This window comes from Nycticebus coucang, chromosome 3, assembly GCF_027406575.1.
Source record: "Nycticebus coucang isolate mNycCou1 chromosome 3, mNycCou1.pri, whole genome shotgun sequence".
NCBI classification, from domain to species: domain Eukaryota; kingdom Metazoa; phylum Chordata; class Mammalia; order Primates; family Lorisidae; genus Nycticebus; species Nycticebus coucang.
In genome coordinates, this window is record NC_069782.1 from 293,594 (window position 1) to 312,040 (window position 18,447).

General features: G+C 52.3%; 2 protein-coding genes across 4 annotated transcripts; one reads left to right on the forward strand and one right to left on the reverse strand.

The window, feature by feature from the left end:
• Positions 1-181: 181 nt before the first annotated feature.
• LMF2 (lipase maturation factor 2) lies at positions 182-4,279 on the forward strand. Of its 2 annotated transcripts, XM_053584112.1 has the most exons (15): positions 182-332; positions 656-909; positions 1,023-1,051; positions 1,181-1,398; positions 1,473-1,651; positions 1,826-1,967; positions 2,103-2,237; positions 2,308-2,413; positions 2,487-2,583; positions 2,659-2,841; positions 2,918-3,086; positions 3,168-3,279; positions 3,354-3,450; positions 3,543-3,884; positions 4,037-4,279. In XM_053584112.1, exons 1-14 carry the CDS (start codon positions 239-241, stop codon positions 3,843-3,845), a joined length of 2,118 nt encoding a protein of 705 aa, XP_053440087.1. In that variant the 5' UTR covers positions 182-238; the 3' UTR covers positions 3,846-3,884; positions 4,037-4,279. The 2 variants fall into 2 exon arrangements, with proteins under 2 accessions (XP_053440087.1, XP_053440086.1); XM_053584111.1 differs by having other exon boundaries at positions 183-332; positions 3,543-4,279.
• An 11,220-nt stretch (positions 4,280-15,499) lies between these two features.
• On the reverse strand, positions 15,500-17,962 carry MIOX (myo-inositol oxygenase). 2 transcript variants are annotated; one of them, XM_053584541.1, is made up of 10 exons: positions 17,873-17,962; positions 17,372-17,452; positions 17,117-17,197; positions 16,829-16,991; positions 16,601-16,668; positions 16,348-16,457; positions 16,204-16,271; positions 16,075-16,124; positions 15,874-15,923; positions 15,500-15,796 (listed from the first exon to the last, which is right to left on the reverse strand). In XM_053584541.1, exons 1-10 carry the CDS (start codon positions 17,885-17,887, stop codon positions 15,688-15,690), a joined length of 795 nt encoding a protein of 264 aa, XP_053440516.1. In that variant the 5' UTR covers positions 17,888-17,962; the 3' UTR covers positions 15,500-15,687. The 2 variants fall into 2 exon arrangements, with proteins under 2 accessions (XP_053440516.1, XP_053440515.1); XM_053584540.1 differs by having other exon boundaries at positions 15,874-15,986; positions 17,873-17,955.
• Positions 17,963-18,447: the final 485 nt, after the last annotated feature.

Consider the following 18,447-nt stretch of genomic DNA (forward strand, 5'->3'; position numbering starts at 1 on the left):
AGCCAAGGTGCTCTCTGGGGGCGGGGCCGGCAGGCGAGGCGCCTGGCCGACTGCGGTCTAGGGGCGGTGCTTTGAGCTGCTGTGGGCGGGGATAGAGGAGCTTTGGGCAGCAGCGAACGGGATGGGGGAGGGATTTTGAGCTGCCCTGGGCGGGTTGGGGCAGAGCTTTGGTCTGGGCGGGGACGGGGGCGGGGCCTGGAACAGCAGCGGGTCCATCTCCAGCCGGCGGGTAGTGGACATGGCGGGCTCTTGGCTCCCACGGCAGCTCTTCCTCCAGGGCGTGGCCACCGTCTTCATGTTAGCCTTTGCTTCCCTCTACACGCAGATCCCGGGTGAGGGCACCCAGGGTGGGACAGCCCCCAGCCCGCGCCCGGGAAATTATGTTCTCTCTGCTTCCCACCCGGCACTCGCGCCGTTGTGGGAGGGGGCTGCAGTCAGTGCCTTGCGGGGTGTGGGAGAGGAAGACGTGCAATGATCGGCTTGTGTAGCTCCGGGCTCTGACCCGGGGCAGCGGGAAGTGGGAGGGCCAGACCTAGGAAACTGGGCAGGCCTTGTGGGCCCTTGGACGGGGTGTCTTCAGGTTCCGACTTGGGGGAGTCGTTCTGGAAGTGTTGGGGGGGGGTCCAGGGCCTGGCCCTAACACGCGCTCCCACAGGCCTGTATGGCCCAGAGGGTATCCTACCTGCGCGGAGGACGCTGCGGCCGCAGGGCAAGGGGCGCTGGCAGCAGCTATGGGAGACACCGACGCTGCTGTGGGAAGCCCCAAGGCTGGGGCTGGACACCGCACAGGGCCTGGAGCTGCTGAGCCTGCTGGGTGCGCTGTTGGCACTGGGTGCCCTGCTGGTGCGCCCGCTGCGCCACCCCCTCGTCTACCTGCTACTCTGGGCTGCCTACCTCTCTGCCTGCCAGGCAAGTGGGGTGCCTGCTGCCCCCCCCCATGTCACTGGGGCCGTTGTCCCCAGCGCACCAAGCCCTGCAGCTGCAGACACACTCCTCCATGCTGACAGCCCCTCTCCCTACAGGTGGGCCAGGTGTTCCTTTACTTCCAGTGGTGAGTGACTGTTGGGTGTGGAGCCACAGGAGATGGGTGGGGCAGGGTGGGTTTGCCTCTCTGGAGGGACTCTCTGAAGAGAGCGGCCTCAGTGGGGAGGGGACTCTGCACTATTTTCTCTCCTTGTAGGGACTCCCTGCTGCTGGAGACTGGCTTCCTGGCTGTGCTGGTGGCCCCACTGAGGCAGTTCCTCCAGGGGAAGCAGGTCCCACAGGGTGGGCCAGCAGAGGCCTCACCCCATGAAGCCCTCCCTTTCTGGCTTGTGCGCTGGTTGCTGTTCCGCCTCATGTTCGCCTCAGGCGTGGTCAAGCTGACCAGCCGCTGCCCCGCATGGTGGGGGCTCACTGGTGAGGGTCCCAGCCTGGATCTGGGGTGGTCTGCAGGCTCTGCCCAGCCCTTACCACCTGGTTGTCACCTGCAGCCCTCACCTACCACTATGAGACACAGTGTCTACCCACACCCGCTGCCTGGTTGGCCCACCACCTACCTGTCTGGCTGCACAAGCTCAGCGTGGTAGCCACCTTCCTCATCGAGATTGCCATGCCCCCTCTCTTCTTTGCCCCCATTCGCCGTCTCCGCTTGGCTGCATTTTACTCACAGGTGGGTGGAGCCCTCAGCAATCGGAGATAGGGCATGGCCTCCTTCATCACTGCCCAATGTGTCCCACTGAGGACAGGTGGCAGAGGGACTCACAACTAGCAGGTGGGTACATGCCTGCCAGGTTGGAGGGCCCAGGAGGGAGGCCCTCAGAGCCTCTGAGTGCAGTTCCCGCAGGTGCTGCTTCAAGTCCTCATTGTAATCACTGGCAACTACAACTTTTTCAACCTGCTGACACTGGTCCTCACCACTGCCCTTCTGGATGACCACCACCTGGCCGCCCAGCCTGGCCATGGCCGCCACAAAAAGATGTCCATCTGTGAGTTTCAGATGCGGCCCCTGCCTTCCACGTGTCTCCTTTCCTCCAGCATCCCCCAGGTGACCCCTACTCTAGCTCCACCCTAGCCACTTGGCTCTGGACCCTCCTCTGAGCCATGACTACCCTGCTCTACAGCCTGGCCCAAGACCCTGCTGGCCTCACTGTCCCTGCTGCTGGAACTGGCCGTCTTCGGTCTGCTGGCCTATGGCACTGTGTACTGCTTTGGTCTGGAGATCGACTGGCAGCAACATACCATCCACTCCAGAACCAGTGAGTACCAGCTGGGGGGCCAGAGCTCAGGGGCTGGAGCACACCTTCTTATAACCCCCTCTTTTGGCAGCCTTCACCTTCCACCAGTTCTCCCAGTGGCTAAAGACAGTGATGCTGCCCACCGTATGGCTGGGTGTGGCCTCCCTCACCTGGGAGCTGCTGGCTGCCCTCTGGAGGTACATAGCCCAAGAAGGGGGAGGGAGAGAGGTGTGCAGGGTGGGCCTGACCACACTTGGGTCCCTACCCCAGGTGGACCCAGGTGCGGGGGTGGCTGCGGAAGCTCAGTGCTGCAGTCCAGCTGTCCGTCTTTGGCACTGCCACGGTGTCCTTGTTCGTGATCAGTCTGGTGGGTAGTGCTGCGGGCGGCAGGGTTGGGAGGGGCTGCAGTGGCGGCACTGAGCCTCTGCCCACCTGCCTCCAGGTGCCATATTCCTACATGGAGCCAGAGACCCATGGGCGCCTCTGGCCCAGGGCCCACCGCCTGTTTAGTACTGTGGAACACCTGCAGCTGGCCAACTCATACGGCCTCTTCCGTCGGATGACTGGTCTGGGTGGGCGGCCTGAGGTGGTGCTGGAGGGCAGCTATGATGGGCATCACTGGACAGTAAGCCTTCTGACTGGGTGGGGGCCGGGAAAGACCCAGTCGGGCTTGCCCAGCTGACCACTGCTCTATGTGGCAGGAGATTGAGTTCATGTACAAGCCTGGGAATGTGAGTCGGGCACCCCCGATTGTGGTGCCACACCAGCCCCGCCTCGACTGGCAGATGTGGTTTGCGGCCCTGGGCCCTCACACACACAGCCCTTGGTTCACCAGCTTGGTCTTGCGCCTGCTGCAAGGCAAAGAGCCAGGTGAGGCCTGGAGTGGGGAGTGGGGGAGAGCAGGAACAGGGGGTCAGGGTGGGGCCATACTGAACCCCTCCCCTGCCACAGTGATCCGCCTCCTCCAGAGCCACTTGGCCAGCTACCCTTTCCATGAGCAGCCACCCACCTACATTCGGGCCCAGCGCTACAAGTACTGGTTCTCCCAGCCTGGAGAGCAGGGGTAAGGCTGGGGCACCGGGCAGGGTGCTGGGGCCTGGGCTCTGGCCACACACTTAATATCCAGTCCTGTTGCAGCCGGTGGTGGCGGCGACAGTGGGTGGAGGAATTCTTCCCACCTGTGTCCCTGGGGGACCCAACGCTGGAGACACTGCTCAAACAGTTTGGGCTGCAGGTTAGGTGGTGCCAGTCAGGGTGGGTAAAGGACAGGGATGATCTCTGCCATAGGGGTGACCTTATGGGCCTTCTTCAACATTGCCCCCACAGGACAAGAGCCCACCCCAGGCCTGCAGCTCCAGAAGCACCTTGGCTCAGGTCCTCCTCTGGGTGAGGACTCAGCTGTCACCCCTGGAGGCTCCCACCCTACTCTGGGGGCTCCTTGTGGCTGTGGGGACTGTCCGAAGTGTGCAGGCCCTGCTGGCTCCCTGGTCTCTCCAGTCCTCCCCACCAGCCAGGGGTGAGAAACACAGGCCATCCCGCAAGAAGGACTTGAGGGCTGCCTGTGAACAGGAGACCCTGGCCCCCAACAGCTGCAACAGTAGTTCCCGGACCTCCCGGCGGAAAAAGTAGCTGTGTTTTGTCAGCCATGTGTCCCCCCAGGGGGTCAGGGTGAGTCCGCAGGACAGCCCTGATCTCCTGTCACAGGACAAGCTCAGCCACTGTGCCTTAGCCAATTCTGTCGGGTTAGATGGAGGTTGGGATGCTGCCCACAGAAGATTGTTAGGTACTGCTTTGAGGGCCCACTTGTCCCCCCATACCAGGACCCCCATCAGTGCCTCCACAATTGGTCCTGACGGTGAACATGTGACCCAGCTCAGGACCTACCCCAGGCTGTTACAACTGGGCTGTCGGCTTTGAGTCTGGAGCCCCAGCCCCTACACTGGAAGAGGCGAGGCTGACCCATTGAAGAGGAGGAGAAAGGCAGTCACCTCCCACATCCTCTCCACACCAGCCCATCCTGCCCATCACACACGTGTACCAATAAAGGCATCTTCCATGCTTGGCTCTGAGCCTGTTTCCTTCCTGCCAGGAGGCCTGAGGCGGGGGCAGGGCTGGGGTCCCTCCACCCCAGGCAGTGGACAGCCCAAGCACTGGTGGGCTCATTGTTGACTTGGCTCAGTGGGTCTTCTCCATTTCTCTTTCTCAGTGTCTTCCCCTGTAAAATAGGACAGAAGGGCCTGGCCACAAAGGAGCCTCTGGCCTGGCACAGCCTGGGGGACCTGTCAGTTCCACACATCGGTGCTGCCAGACCGGTATTGGGATGTGGAACTAGAATGTTGGAGGGTGAGAGAACTCACCAGAACCTGGTCTTTTCCTTTCCTCCTACTTCCACTTTCTAGTCTCAGGAAAAGACAGAAGGCCAGAATGGGCAGGGGCAGAGGAGGGACAAGGATGTGGACAGGTCAACAGGGGCTCTTCTGCAGAGTAGGGCAGAGGGGATTGAAAGCGGGGGGCCCTAGGCCCATGCAGAAGAGAGAAAGTGACAACCTCCAGCCTCCATCCTGGGAAGAGGACACCAAACTGGTTGGGGCACCATGCAGGTTTCCGTTTGGAGTCAGATTATCAATTGGAGGTCACTGCTCTCCCTGGGAACTGCAATACAGCTTTTTAAGTCCTGAATTCTGTCCTCGGCGCACAGCCACCACCCTGTGCTCTGCCCCGCAGACCCCTGGACAGCCCACAACACGTCCAGTTCTCATCCCACCCCAGGTCCCAACACCCTCTCTGAGCTCTGTGTTCAAGCAGCTTGTGGCATGAGCTCACAGATTCCTCAAGAGTGCTCTTAACACACAGAAAAAATGGCCCAGAAGGCAGGCTTGGATTCAAACATTAGTAATATGTTTAAAATTTAAAACTTGTCTTTAGGCTTTTAGGCTCCTTTGTGAGTCTCTCTTCTGGGTTTTGGTTTGGTTTTCTGTAACAGCTTCCTTTTTTTTGGACAGTGTCTCAGTATGCCACCCTTGGTAGAGTGCTGTGGCATTATAGCTCACAGCAACCTCAAACTCTTGGGCTTAAACGATTCTCTTGCCTTAGCCTCCCAAGTAGCTGGGACTACAGGCACCCACCACAACACCTGGCTATTTTTTTTGTTGTTGTTGTTGTTGTTTTGGCAGGCCCATGCCAGGTTCAAACCCGCCAGCCCGGGCGGCACCTGTGGCTCGAAGGGCTAGGGCGCCGGCCCCATATGCCAGAGGTGGTGGGTTCAAACCCAGCCCTGGCCAGAAACTGCAAAAAAAGAAAAAAAAAAAAAGAAACCCACCAGCCCCCATGTATGTGGCTGGCGCCCTAGCCACTGAGCAACAGGCACTAAACCTGTATCAGCTTCCTTTTTATAAATTTTTTTATAATTATTTCAGGTTAATTTGAGAGTACAAAGAATTAAGTTATAATGTTTGCATTTATTAGGTAGAGTCCTTCCTATAATTGTGTCCCATCCCCAAGAGGTGTACTATACACCCTTATAACAGCTTTCTTGGTAATTCACATGCCATACAAGTCACCCATTTAAAGTGCACAATTCAGTGGCTTTCAGTATATTCATAGAGTTGCACACCTATCACCAGAGTTGATTTTAAAAACTTTTCATCTTCTCAAGAATAAACCACCCTAGCAAACAGACAGCCCTCAGAATGGGAGAAAATATTTGCAGGTTATACTTCCGATAAAGGTCTAATAACCAGAATCCACAGAGAACTCAAACATATTAGCAAGAAAAGAACACATGATTGCATCTCAGGGTGGGCGAGGGACTTAAAGAGAAACTTTTCTAAAGAAGACAGATGCATGATTTACAAACACATGAAAAAAGCTCATCATCCTTAATCATCAGAGAAATGCAAATCAAAACTACTTTGAGGGCGGTGCCTGTGGCTCAAAGAAGTAGGGCATCGGCCCCATATGCCGGAGGTGGCGGGTTCAAACCCAGCCCCGGCCAAAAACTGCAAAAAAAAAAAAAAAATACTACTTTGAGATATCACCTAACCCCAGTAAGAGTAGCCCACGTAACAAAATCCCAAAACCAAAGATGTTGGCATGGATGTGGAGAAAAGGGCACACTTCTACACTGCTGGTGGGAATGCACGCTAATACGTTCCTTCTGGAAAGATGTTTGGAGACTACTTAGAGACCTAAAAATAGACCTGCCATTCGGTCCTATAATTCCTTTACTAGGTTTATACCCAGAAGACCAAAAATCACAATATAACAAAGACATCTGTACCAGAATGTTTATTGCAGCCCAATTCATAATTGCTAAGTCATGGAAGAAGCCCAAGTGCCCATCGACCCACGAATGGACTAGCAAATTGTGGTACATGTATACCATGGAATATTATGCAGCCTTAAAGAAAGATGGAGACTTTACCTCTTTCATGTTTACATGGATGGAGCTGGAACATATTCTTCTTAGCAAAGTATCTCAGCAATGGAAGAAAAAGTATCCAATGTACTCAGCCCTACTATGAAGCTAAATTATAGCTTTCACATGAAGGCTATAACCCAACTATAGCACAAGACTATGAGGAAAGGGCCAAGGAAGGGGAAGGGAGGGGTGAGGGTGGAGGGAGGGTAATGGGTGGGGCCACACCTACGGTGCATCTTAGAACGGGTACAGGTGAAACTACTAAAGACAGAGAACAAATGTCTACATACAATAACTAAGAAAAGGCCATGAAGGCTACGTTGAACAGTTTGATGAGAATATTTCAGATTGTATATGAAACAAGCACATTGTATCCCTTGATTGCACAAATGTACACAGCTATGATTTAACAATAAAAGAAAAAAAAAAGAATAAACCACTCTCGGCAGTGCCTGTGGCTCAGTGGGTAGGGCGCCAGCCCCATATACCGACAGTGGCGGGTTTGAACCCAATCCCAGCCAAACTGCAACAAAACAATAGCCAGGTGTTCTGGTGGGTGCCTATAGTCCCACTACTCAGGAGGCTGAGGCAAGAGAATTACGTAAACCCAGGAGTTGGAGGTTGCTGTGAGCTGGGACGCCACAGCACTCCACCAAGGGCGATAAAGTGAGACTGTCTCTAAAAAAAAGAAAAGAAAAAAAACACCGTTGGGCGGCACCTGTGGCTTGGTCGGTGGGGCACCGGCCCCATATACCGAGGGTGGGGGGTTTAAACCCGGCCCCAGCTGAACTGCAACCAAAAAATAGCTGGGCGTTGTGGCGGGCACCTGTAGTCCCAGCTGCTCGGGAGGCTGAGGCAAGAGAATCGCTGAAGCCCAGGAGTTGGAGGTTGCTGTGAGCTGTGTGATGCCACGGCACTCTACCAAGGGCCATAAAGTGAGACTCTGTCTCTACAAAAAAAAAAAAAAAAAAAGAAAAAAACACCGTATCTTTACCTGAATGAAAAAAATAATAAAGGGAAGCGCCTGTGGCTCAAAGGGGTAGGGGGCCAGCCCCAGCCAAAAACTGAAAAAAAAGAAAAAAGGCGAAAAAAAATAATAAAACATTTTTTTTTTTTTTGAGACAGAGTCTCATTTGTCACCCTTAGCTGGGACTACAGGTGCCCACCACAACACCCAACTATTTTTAGAGACGAGGTCTCCCTCTGGCTCAGGCTGGTCTCGAACCTGTGAGCTCAGGCAATCTACCTGCTTTGGCCTCCCAGAATCCTGGGATTACAGGCATGAGCCACCACACCAGGCCAAAATAAAAATAAATTTAGCAAAGAAGAAACCACCCCTCATGCCCTTTAGCCGACACCCTCCAGCCCCTCACCCCAAGCACCAGGCAACCATTAATCTACTTTTGTTCTCTATGGATTTCTCATAAATTGGATCATATAACATGAACCCTTTGTGTCTGGCTTCTCTCAGCATAGTTTTCAAGGTGCATCAACTTTGTAACATGCATCAGTGCTTCACCCCTTTCATGGCTGAATAGTCTTCTATTGTATGGCCGAACCACATACTGTTTGTCCATTTATCTGTCAATAGACACTTGGGTTGCTTCCACCTTTCACTATTGTGAATAGTGCTGCTGTGAATGTTCATGTACACAAGGGTTTTTTTGTTTTGTTTTTAGTGACAGGGTCTCTGCCACCCAGGTTGAAGTACAGTGGTGTGATAATACTTCACCATAACCACAAACTCCTGGGCTCAAGTAATTCTCTCACCTTGGCTTCTAAAACTGCTGAGATTACACACATGGGGCACTGCACCCGACCAAAAAACAGAGTTTGGGGGTGGAGAGGTCGGTCTGTTTTTTTAGAGACAGAGTATTGTTCTGTTGCCCAGGCAGGAGTGAAGTGGCTCAATCACAGCTCATTGCAGCCTCAAACATCAGGGCTAAAGTGACCCACCACCCTCAGCCTCCCAAAGTGTGGGATTACAGGCATGAGCCATCCACCACACCCAGCCTTGTGTATACAAGTTCGATTTTTGTTTCTTAGAGGTAGAGTCTCTGTCACTCAGGCTGGAGTTCAGTGGCACAATCACAACTTATTACAGTTTCAAACTCTTGGCCCCAAGCAATCCTCCTGTCTTGGCCTCCTAAAGTGCTGAGATTACAGGCATGACCCACTGTGCCCAGCCACTTCCTTTTACCAATTTTAGATGCCATGACGCCTGAAAGGCAGAGTGAGTTCCTGTCTCTAAAAATATAAAAGTAAATTAAAAACATTTACTATAGACTTGGTGCCCATAGCACAGTGGTTACGGTACCAGCCACTTACACCCAGGCTGGCGGTTCGAACCCAGCCTGGGCCAGCTAAACAACAATGACCTGTAATAACTACTTTCAGAAATTTCTAACTACTTTGTAACTGCATGACTTAACCTGGTGATAAAAGCAGTTATTAAGCCTACCTTTTCCAAAAAAAAAAAAACAACAACAACAATGACAACTGCAACAAAAAATAGCCAGGCATGGGTGGTGCCTGTGGCTCAAAGGAGTAGGGTGCCCGTGCATATACCCGAGGTGGCAGGTTCAAACCCGACCCCAGCCAAAAACTGCAAAAAAGAAGAAAAAGAAAAAATTAGCCAGGCATTGTGGCATGTGCCTGTAGTCCCAGCTGCTTGGGAGGCTGAGGCAAGAGAATGGCTTAAGCCCAGGAGTTTGAAGGTTGCTGTGTACTGTGACGCCATGGCACTCTACCGAAGGCGACATAGTGAGACTCTGTCTCAAAAAACAAAACAAAAAAAATGAGAAACTTAAAAATAACTTATTTTGGGCTCGGCACCTGTGGCTGAAGCAGCTAAGGCGCCAGCCACATACACCTGAGCTGGTGGGTTCAAATCCAGCCCGGCCTGCCAACAACAATGACGGCTGCAACCAAAAAATAGCCAGGCATTGTGGCAGGCACCTGTAGTCCCAGCTACTTGGGAGGCTGAGGCAAGAGAATTGCTTAAGCCCAAGAGTTGGAGGTTGCTATGAGCTATGTGATGCCATGGCACTCTACCTAGGGCCATAAAGTGAAACTCTGTCTCTATAAAAAAAAAAAAAACTCATTACATGTTACTATAATAACAAATTTATAGTAAAAAAATAACTATTTCTGGCTTGGCGCCTGTAGCACAGTGGTTATGGGGCTAGCCATATACACCAAGTTCAAACCTGGCCCAGGTTTAGCTAAACAAGTTGCTGTGAGCTGTCACACTACGGTACTCTAGGGAGGGCAACATACTAAGACTCTCTCAAAATAAATAAATAAATAACTATTTCCAAAAAACTTCAGAGGCATAGTTTGGTTCTTACACATCTCCTTAAAGTTCGGCTCCTCACATCTGCTTCTGTCAAAAGTGCTGCAATATGGTTTTGGTTGAAATACATATAAGAAGAAAATCTGGTTCACAGATAGAGTTGTTGGAAAGAGGAAGAGTGTTTTTTTTTTTTTTTTCTAGAGACAGAGTCTCACTTTATGGCCCTCGGTAGAGTGCCGTGGCGTCACACAGCTCACAGCAACCTCCAACTCCTAGGCTTAAGCGATTGTCTTGCCTCAGCCTCCCAAGTAGCTGGGACTACAGGCGCCTGCCAAAACGCCCGGCTATTTTTTGGTTGCAGTTTGGCTGGGGCCGGGTTTGAACCCGCCACCCTCGGTATATGGGGCCGGTGCCCCACTGACTGAGCCACAGGCGCTGCCCGGAAAGAGGAAGAGTGTTTTAAAAGCCTTTTCAGATTTCTGCGGGTATTCCTCTTTTTTCGTTTTTTTGAGACAGAGCCTCAAGCAGTTGCCCCTGGGTAGAGTACCATTATGTCACAGCTCACAGCAACCTCAACCTCCAATGCCTGGGCTTAAGTGATTCTCTTGCCTCAGCCTCCCAAGTAGCTGGGATTACAGGCACCCACCACAATGCCCAGCTATTTGTTGGTTGTAGTTGTCATGCTGTTTGGCGGGCCTGGGCTGGATTCGAACCAGCCAGCTCTGGTGCATGTGGCTGGCGCCTTAGCCGCTTGAGCTACAGGCGCCAAGCCAATGGGTATTCTTCTTTTATATCACATCAAAACTCTGTTGTAGGGCCAGGTGAGGTGGCTCACACCCCTAATCCTAGCACTCTGGAAGGCTGAGGCGGGTGGATGGCTCGTGCTCATGAGTTTGAGATCAGCCCAAGCAAAAGCAAGACCTAGTCTCTACTAAAAATAGAAAAACTGACGCAAGAGGATTGCTTGAATCTGAGTTGAATCTGTGAGCTATGACACCATGGCACTCTACCCAGGACTTGAGATTCTGTCTCAAAAAAACAAAACTCTGTTGTCGTAGTTTATTAGTGATATGTTGCAATTTGGAATCTGAAACCATACCAAAGAACTTTTTGTCCTTTGTCACATTAAAATCATTAGCATGTCTTATACTCTGAAGGCATTTTTTTTGCTCATGCATGATTTTGGAACATTGCATATTTTCATTTGGAAAATATTGGTTCTTTTGTTACACAAATTTCCTAAATGTGAACACTTTTCATTATATAATCTGAAAAAAATCAGTCATTAATATCACCAGATATTATCAGAAAAATTATTATTAGGAAGCTGTCAATTCATAGTTGTGGACCCTTAGTTTTTGCTCAAAAGGTCGATTTTGGCCAGGTATGTGGCTCACATCTGTAATCCCAGCATGCTCGGAGGCTGAGGCCAGTGGATTTCTTGAGCTCAGAAGTTTGAAACCAGCCTGAGTAAGAGCAAGACCCCATCTCTACTAAAAATAGAAAAAGTAGGGCGGCACCTTTGGCTCAGTGAGTAGGGCACCAGCCCCATATACCGAGGGTGGTGGGTTCAAACCCGGCCTGGGCCAAACTGCAACAAAAAATAGCTGGGCCTTGTGGCAGGCACCTGTAGTCCCAGCTACTTGGGAGGCTGAGGCAAGAGAATCACCTAAGCGCCAGAGCTGGAGGTTGCTGTGAGCTGTGATGCACTCTACAGAGGACGGCAAAGTGAAACTCTATCTCTAAACAGAAAAATAAAATAAAATAAATAGAAAAAGTAGCAGGGTGTAGTAGCAGGCACCTGTAGTCCTAGCTACTCAGGAGGCTGAGGCAAGAGGCCACAACACTCTACCCAGGGTGACAGAGTAAGACTCTGTCTACAAAGAAAAAGCTCAATTTTATCATCAGCAACAAATGTAGTCATTGCTGTCTTTGAAGTGACAGGCTTACTTTGTTCTTATTTACTGATAAGACGGCTCTGGGTAGAGTGCTGTGGCATTACAGCTCACAGCAACCTCCAATTCCTGGGCTTAAGCAATTCTCTTGCCTCAGCCTCCCAAGTAGCTGGGACTACAGAAGCCTGCCAAAATGCCTGGCTATTTTTTGGTTGCAGCCATCATTGTTGTTTGGCAGGCCCAGGCAGGATTTGAACCCCCCAGCTCAGGTGTATGTGGCTGGCGCCTTAGCTGCTTGAGCCACAGGCACCGAGCCATCAAAGGCATTCTTAAATAAAACTGATCTTTTCTTTCTTTTTTTTGTAGTTTTTGGCCGGGGCTGGGTTTGAACCCACCACCTCTGGTATATGGGACCAGCGCCCTACTCCTTTGAGCCAAAGACACCACCCAAAACTGATCTTTTCTAAAACTGTGAGTGCAAGGCGTTGAAGGACTTGGCTTTAACTCATTATTATTATTGTTATCATTATTGGCTCCTACATTTTAGGAGCTTTTTGAGTCCTGACAGCAATCTGACCCATCTGTACTTTTACATCACCAGTGTAAATGTCAACTCAGTGAAGAAGGCAAAGTGCACTACAGTATACCATGAAAATAGTTTTGGCATTTCAGCCCCTGCAAGCAGATAAGCGGAAGCCAGGGGAGCCAGAAAGGGATGCAGGGTGGGGAAACGAAGCCCCACCCATGCTCTGCAGGCTCCTCAGCACCTCCCCCCAGCAGGCCTCACCCTCACCCCACGCCCAGGGCCTTTCTGGAATTGGCAAGTTTAGGGTTAGGTTCTGCAAGGGGGACAGAGAGGTTCTGGAGGCTAGGGGCAGGAGAGGCTAGGGTGAGGACAGCAGCAGGCAGAATGCTGTATCCAATGGTCACAACCAGGATTCAGGGGTTGAAGTGAATGCTTAAGGGGTGAGTGATTTAGTCCCCAACATGTGGATTTGAAATACCATTTTCCATACAAAGAAGCCAGAGCTCATCGGAGAAATGACCAATTCTGAGTCTGGGGCAACCTCTATGATAGGCTGAAGAATGTTCCCCCAGAATAACCACATCAACTCCCCGGAACATGCGAATTGTAATCTTGTTTGGGAAGAGTATCTTTGCAGATATGAATTAAGCAAAGGATCTTAAAATGAGGCTCTTATTCTGAATCTTGGGTAGGCCTAAATGCCATCCCAGGGTCCTCGGACTCAACAGAGCCGAAGGCTGTGTGAACCTGGGGCAGAGACATAACCTTAACAAATGCTGGAACTGCCAGGTGTGGTGGCTCATGCCTGTAATCTTAGCACTCTGGGAGGCTGAGACAGGGGGATTGCTTGAGCTCAAGAGTTCGAGATCAGCCTGAGCACAAAAAGTCAGACCCCATCTCTACTAAAAATAGAAAAACTGAGGCAAGAGGATTGCTTGAGTCCAAAAGTTGGAGGTTGCTGTGAGTTATGACACCATGGCACTCTACCCAGGGCGACAGCTTGAGACTCTGTCTCAAAAAAAAAAAAAATGCTGGAACTGGCTGGGTGCAGTGGCTCACGCCTATAATCCTAGCACTCTGAGAGGCTGAAGGGCTGGTCTCTAACTCCTTAGTTTAAGCAATCCACCCGTTTCAGCCTCCCAGAGTGCTAGGATTATAGGCGTGAGCTACCGCACCTGGCCCCAAGGCCTTTATTTTTTGTGTAGCTATGATAAATGTGATTTTCTTCATTTATTTTTCAGGTAGTTTGTTGTTAGTATACAGAAACACTACCAATTCTTTTGTTTGTCTGAGACAGTCTCACTCAGTTGCCCTGGGTAGAGTGCCGTGGCATCAGCCTAGCTCATAGCAACCTCAACCTCCTGGGTTCAAACAATTCTCCAGCCTCAGCCTCCTGAGTAGCTAGGACTACAGGCACCTGCCACAATAAGCAGGCTAATTTTTTTATTTTTAGTAGAGATGGGGATCTCAGTCTTGCCCAGGCTGGTCTAAAACTCCTGAGCTCAGGCAATCCACCTGCCTTGGCCTCCCAGAGTGCTGGTAAAACCAACACCAGCGGGGTCAAGAGAAAGATGCCGTGTGCCTCCCGAGCAGGAAAATACCACCACTTCCAAAGCATCTTGCCCACAACAGATCACACTCAAATCAGGTAAAGCCTCTAAATTCATGTACTAATTAGCACGAAATACAAAGGAAAATGTTAACAGACGAGTAGAAATGTGATCAGCAGAAGGAAATTCCCTACGACAAATGATCCCCTTTCTTCACAGGGATAAACCACTAAAAGGTGGACTTTCTTGGAAGCCTCTGGATTAAAAGAAATGTCTGCAAAGCCAAGATATAGCATGGCTGGCTTTATACCTGGGGAACAAAACCACAGGAAAAAAGGAGATGGGGCAGCGCCTGTGGCTCAGTGAATAGGGGACCAGCCCCATATACCAAGAGTGACAGGTTCGAACCCGGCCCCAGCCAAACTGCAACAACAACAACAACAAAAATAGCCAGGCGTTGTGGTGGGCGCCTGTAGTCCCAGCTACTCAGGAAGCTGAGGCAAGAGAATCGCCTAAGCCCGAGAGCTGGAAGTTGCTGTGAGAAGTGACGCCACAGCACTCTACCAAGGGCAACAAATTGAGATTCTGTCTCTTAAAAAAAAAAAAAGAAAGAAAAAAAGGAGATGGTGACCATGGAGCCACTGAAGGACTGCAGAGGCCATTCAAGGTTGTGTCTGTTGGTGCCTGTTTTACAGCAATTAACCTATGCATTTGTTTATGTCATTTTTTGTTTTGTTTTTTTTTGTAGAGACAGAGGCTTACTGTACCACCCTCAGGTAGAGTGCTGTGGCGTCTCTTGCCTCAGCCTCCCGAGCAGCTGGGACTACAGGCGCGCACCACAACGCCCGGCTATTTTTCTGTTGCAGTTTGGCCGGGGCTGGGTCCGAACCTGCCACCCTCGGCATATGGGGTCGGCGCCCTACTCACTGAGCCACAGGCGCCGCCCAGTTTATGTCATTTTTTATGGATGCATTCCTTTAGCTAAGTTTGGGGCTGGGGAATTGTTTGTTAAGGAGACTGAGACAGGAGACTTGGTAACTGTTAAAGAATGTGAAGGTGAGTGGTTACTCCTCCCCAGGCTCTGACACAGGAGCTGGGAGGAGCAAGGTGTTTACATGGCAGATATGGCAGTGCACACCTGTCCGATGGGGCACTTGTGTCTAAGAGTCGTGGGACTTGGCTTGGTGCCCTTAGCTCAGAGGTTCACAGAGCTAGCCACATACATCAGGGCTGGTGGGTTCAAACACAGCCCAGGCCTACTAAACATCAATGACATCTACAATAAAAATAATGGCCGGGCATTGTGGTGGGCACCTATAGTCCCAGCTGCCTGGGAGGCTGAGGCAGGAGAATGGCTTGAGCTCAAGAGTTTGAGGTTGTTGTGAGCTGTGTTGCCATGGCACTCTACCGAGCATGACATGGTGAGACTCTGTCTCAAAAGAAAAAAAAATAATAAAAATAAATAAATAAATAAATACCTTAATAAAAAGAAAGAGTCTTCGGACTTGGTCTCTGCCCTGCTGTCAGAGTCCCTCGGCATGGGCCACCCCCTGCTGCTACAACATGCCAGTGGGCCAGTGAGGATCCGAAACACAAGCTCCTTCAAGGTCTTTATTGCTGCTGGGGACAAGTAGCCATGAGGCATGGTGACTGTAGGTCAGGGGAGTCCCACATGGGGCTGAGATGGATCATCGCTGTGTCCAATGGTGGCTGTCTGCCCAGGGCCAGGTGCTGAGGGACACAGCCAGCCTGAGGACCCAGCAGTGGTGGTGGACAGGTGGGTGGTCACCAACTCAGGACACCTGGGCAGTACTTGTCAATGAGCTCCTGGTAGTATGGCCGCAGCTCAACCACATCCGGCAGGTCAGGGCACTTGGTGTAGAGGTCAAACTTACTACAGCAGAAAAGGAGCAGTGAACTTTGTGAAGGACTGGCCACCCTGACTCATGACCCCTGAGGGAATGGACATACTTGAACTCCTGCACCCAGGGTAGCATAGCCAGGTCCTGCTGGCTGCACAGCTGCCAGTAGTCACCACCGGTGTGCCAAGGGTAGAAGGAATGGAATCGGATCATGTAGAAGGCCTGTGGGCAAGCCCACACCCAAACACTTGCACATTCCTGCTACTCCAGGCCAGCTGGGCACCCCAGGTGTGCTCTTCCCCACACCTACCTCCACGGGTAGGGAGAACTTGTTGAACTTCATCATCTGGTACATGTACTCTATGGAAGAGAGGGTGTCAGCACCAAGCATCCAGGGGGCAACACTCCCCAGTGACTCCTGTGCTCCCCCCAGTCTCACCGTCGTGGCCCCAGGACATGAGGACTTTGTCAAGTCCACAGTGGGGCTGGTACATGCCAAGTTCGGTGCTGCAGTGAGAGATAAGAGTCAGGGGTGTTCAGAAGCTCCAGGGATAAGGAGGACCTGCTCTGAGGAGAGAAGTACCTGTATCTCGGGTCCTGGAGATCAGGATTGTCTTGGAAGGTGGAGTCACAGAAAACCACAGAGGCCTGGGGACGGCATCCAACTGGGAAGGTGTCTCCAACGACTGCCCACTGGAGAAAGATAGGCAGCTGTGGGAGGAGGGGGGTGTGCACTGGTCTGCCCCCACATGGTGTCCCTAGCCCAGAGCCAGGCCTCTCACCATGGCCTCCACCCTCACCTCCACCAGGCGTCTCCCCATCTCCCCTGCCCTCACCTGGGGCTCCCCCAGCAGAGCCAGGACCTTCCCCAGGTCATGCAGGAGCCCAACGAGGTGGAACCAGTCTGAGGGAGACGGAAGGAGGGTGAAGGGTGCAGGGACCATGGTGGGGCTGAGAGCCAGGAGGGGCCAGGGCCTGATCCCACCCAGAGCTAGGCTTGCTGGGAGCGCCAAGACCCTCCTCAACCATCTGCCTCTCCCCCCAAGCTGGGCAGCAGGGCACACCCTTATCTGGGTGGGCCTTCCGGATGCCCTCTGCTGTCTGGAAGGCGTGGAAGGAGTTAGGAAAATCCACGTCTGGGTCTGATTCATCCACCAGTACATCCAGCATGCCCACAGCTTCCATAATCGTCATCTTCTTATAGGAGAAGCCCCCAAACTGGGCATGCTAAAGGGTAAGTCAATGGAGCCACAGCATCAGCAGGATGCCCACATATTCCCCCCCCCCATCCACTTGACCCACAGGGATGCTGGGTGGAGGGTGGGCACAGTTTGTGGCACTGCCAGGCCTACCTTCCTCCTGACAAAGTCTACCGTCTGGTGGGTGTGCATGAGCTTGTAGGTGGTGAAGACACGGTCCAGCAGTGGGCCCGACTGCAAACCAGAGGTCAGCCAAGTCACACCACAGGCCCCACTGCCTCCCCTCTCCTGGGCTGGCCCCAGAAGGTATGGACGGGGGCTTCCCAAAGAGCCCCTCTCCCAGTGCTGTAAGAAGGAGCAGGAGTGGTTGGGCTGGGCAGGAGGGTGAGGGACAGGGCCGGTCCTTACAGTGTAGTTTCGGAAGCTGCTCTTGTCTTTGGCTGCCTCTGGGTCCACATCAGGTCTGTAGACCAGGGAAGGGTCTGGGCCCTGGTTAGATAGGGTATTTAACCCATTTCACGGTCACACCAGCCCCACAAGGAAGCAAGGACACCCCACCGAGGCCACAGGCCTGAAGATGGACACAGACACAGCCTCTCCCACACCACCAGTCCGACCCTGCCTCCACCTCAGTGACTCTAGGGGGACTCTGGTGTCCTTTTCTGCAAGGTGACGCCTGCTCCTGGGCTGCAGGCACCATGGGTGTGCACAGCAGCCTGCGGCACCTCACAGGGGGGATCCGAGTCCACACAGAGCCTGGGGTTGGTCATGGCTGACCCCTGCCCCAGCAGGACCACAACAGGAAGGAAGGAGCCCTTTGACCAGGACAGCCAGCAGAGAGGGTGGGAGCAGCCGGCTACCAGGTGAGTGATCAGTGGAGCCATTTCCACACTGGGCCTGGGTACTCACCACAGCCACCTTCATCCTGGGGGGGGTGGTGCTTGGTGGGAGAGCACACAGGCAGGCGAGTCCCAGGCCAGGTGCCCTATATATGCCCCAGGTTACATAAGAGGCCAGACACCACCCAACCCCTTGGCCTCAGCTCTTGGTAATGAGTGACCATCCACCCTCCTCCTGACTTCAGCAAGTTAATGTGTCAGCCCAGGAGCAGCCCACAGCAGCCTCAGTCCCTCTTACCCTGATCTCAGCCTCCCAGTCTCCAGCAACTGACCTACCTGGGGATGTGCAAGGTCTGAAGCTTAGCCTCCATGCCCACAGCCAGCCCCTCCCATCAGGTGGTACAGATCCCACCCTCAAGCACTCTCCTCTACACTAAATCTCTGGAAGAGAAAACTTGCCCTCCAGGGAACCTGGTACTCTGGGTGGGTCAGAGACTTATTGAGAAAAAATTATTCAATTTGTTTAAGTGGGAAGAAAAACTTTATTCAAGACTATCACAATAGGGGAAAGAGACTGGCTAAATGCAGATACTGGAAAAACAGCCTGGGACTCACATCCATTGGGCAGAGGAGTTCAGTGGATGC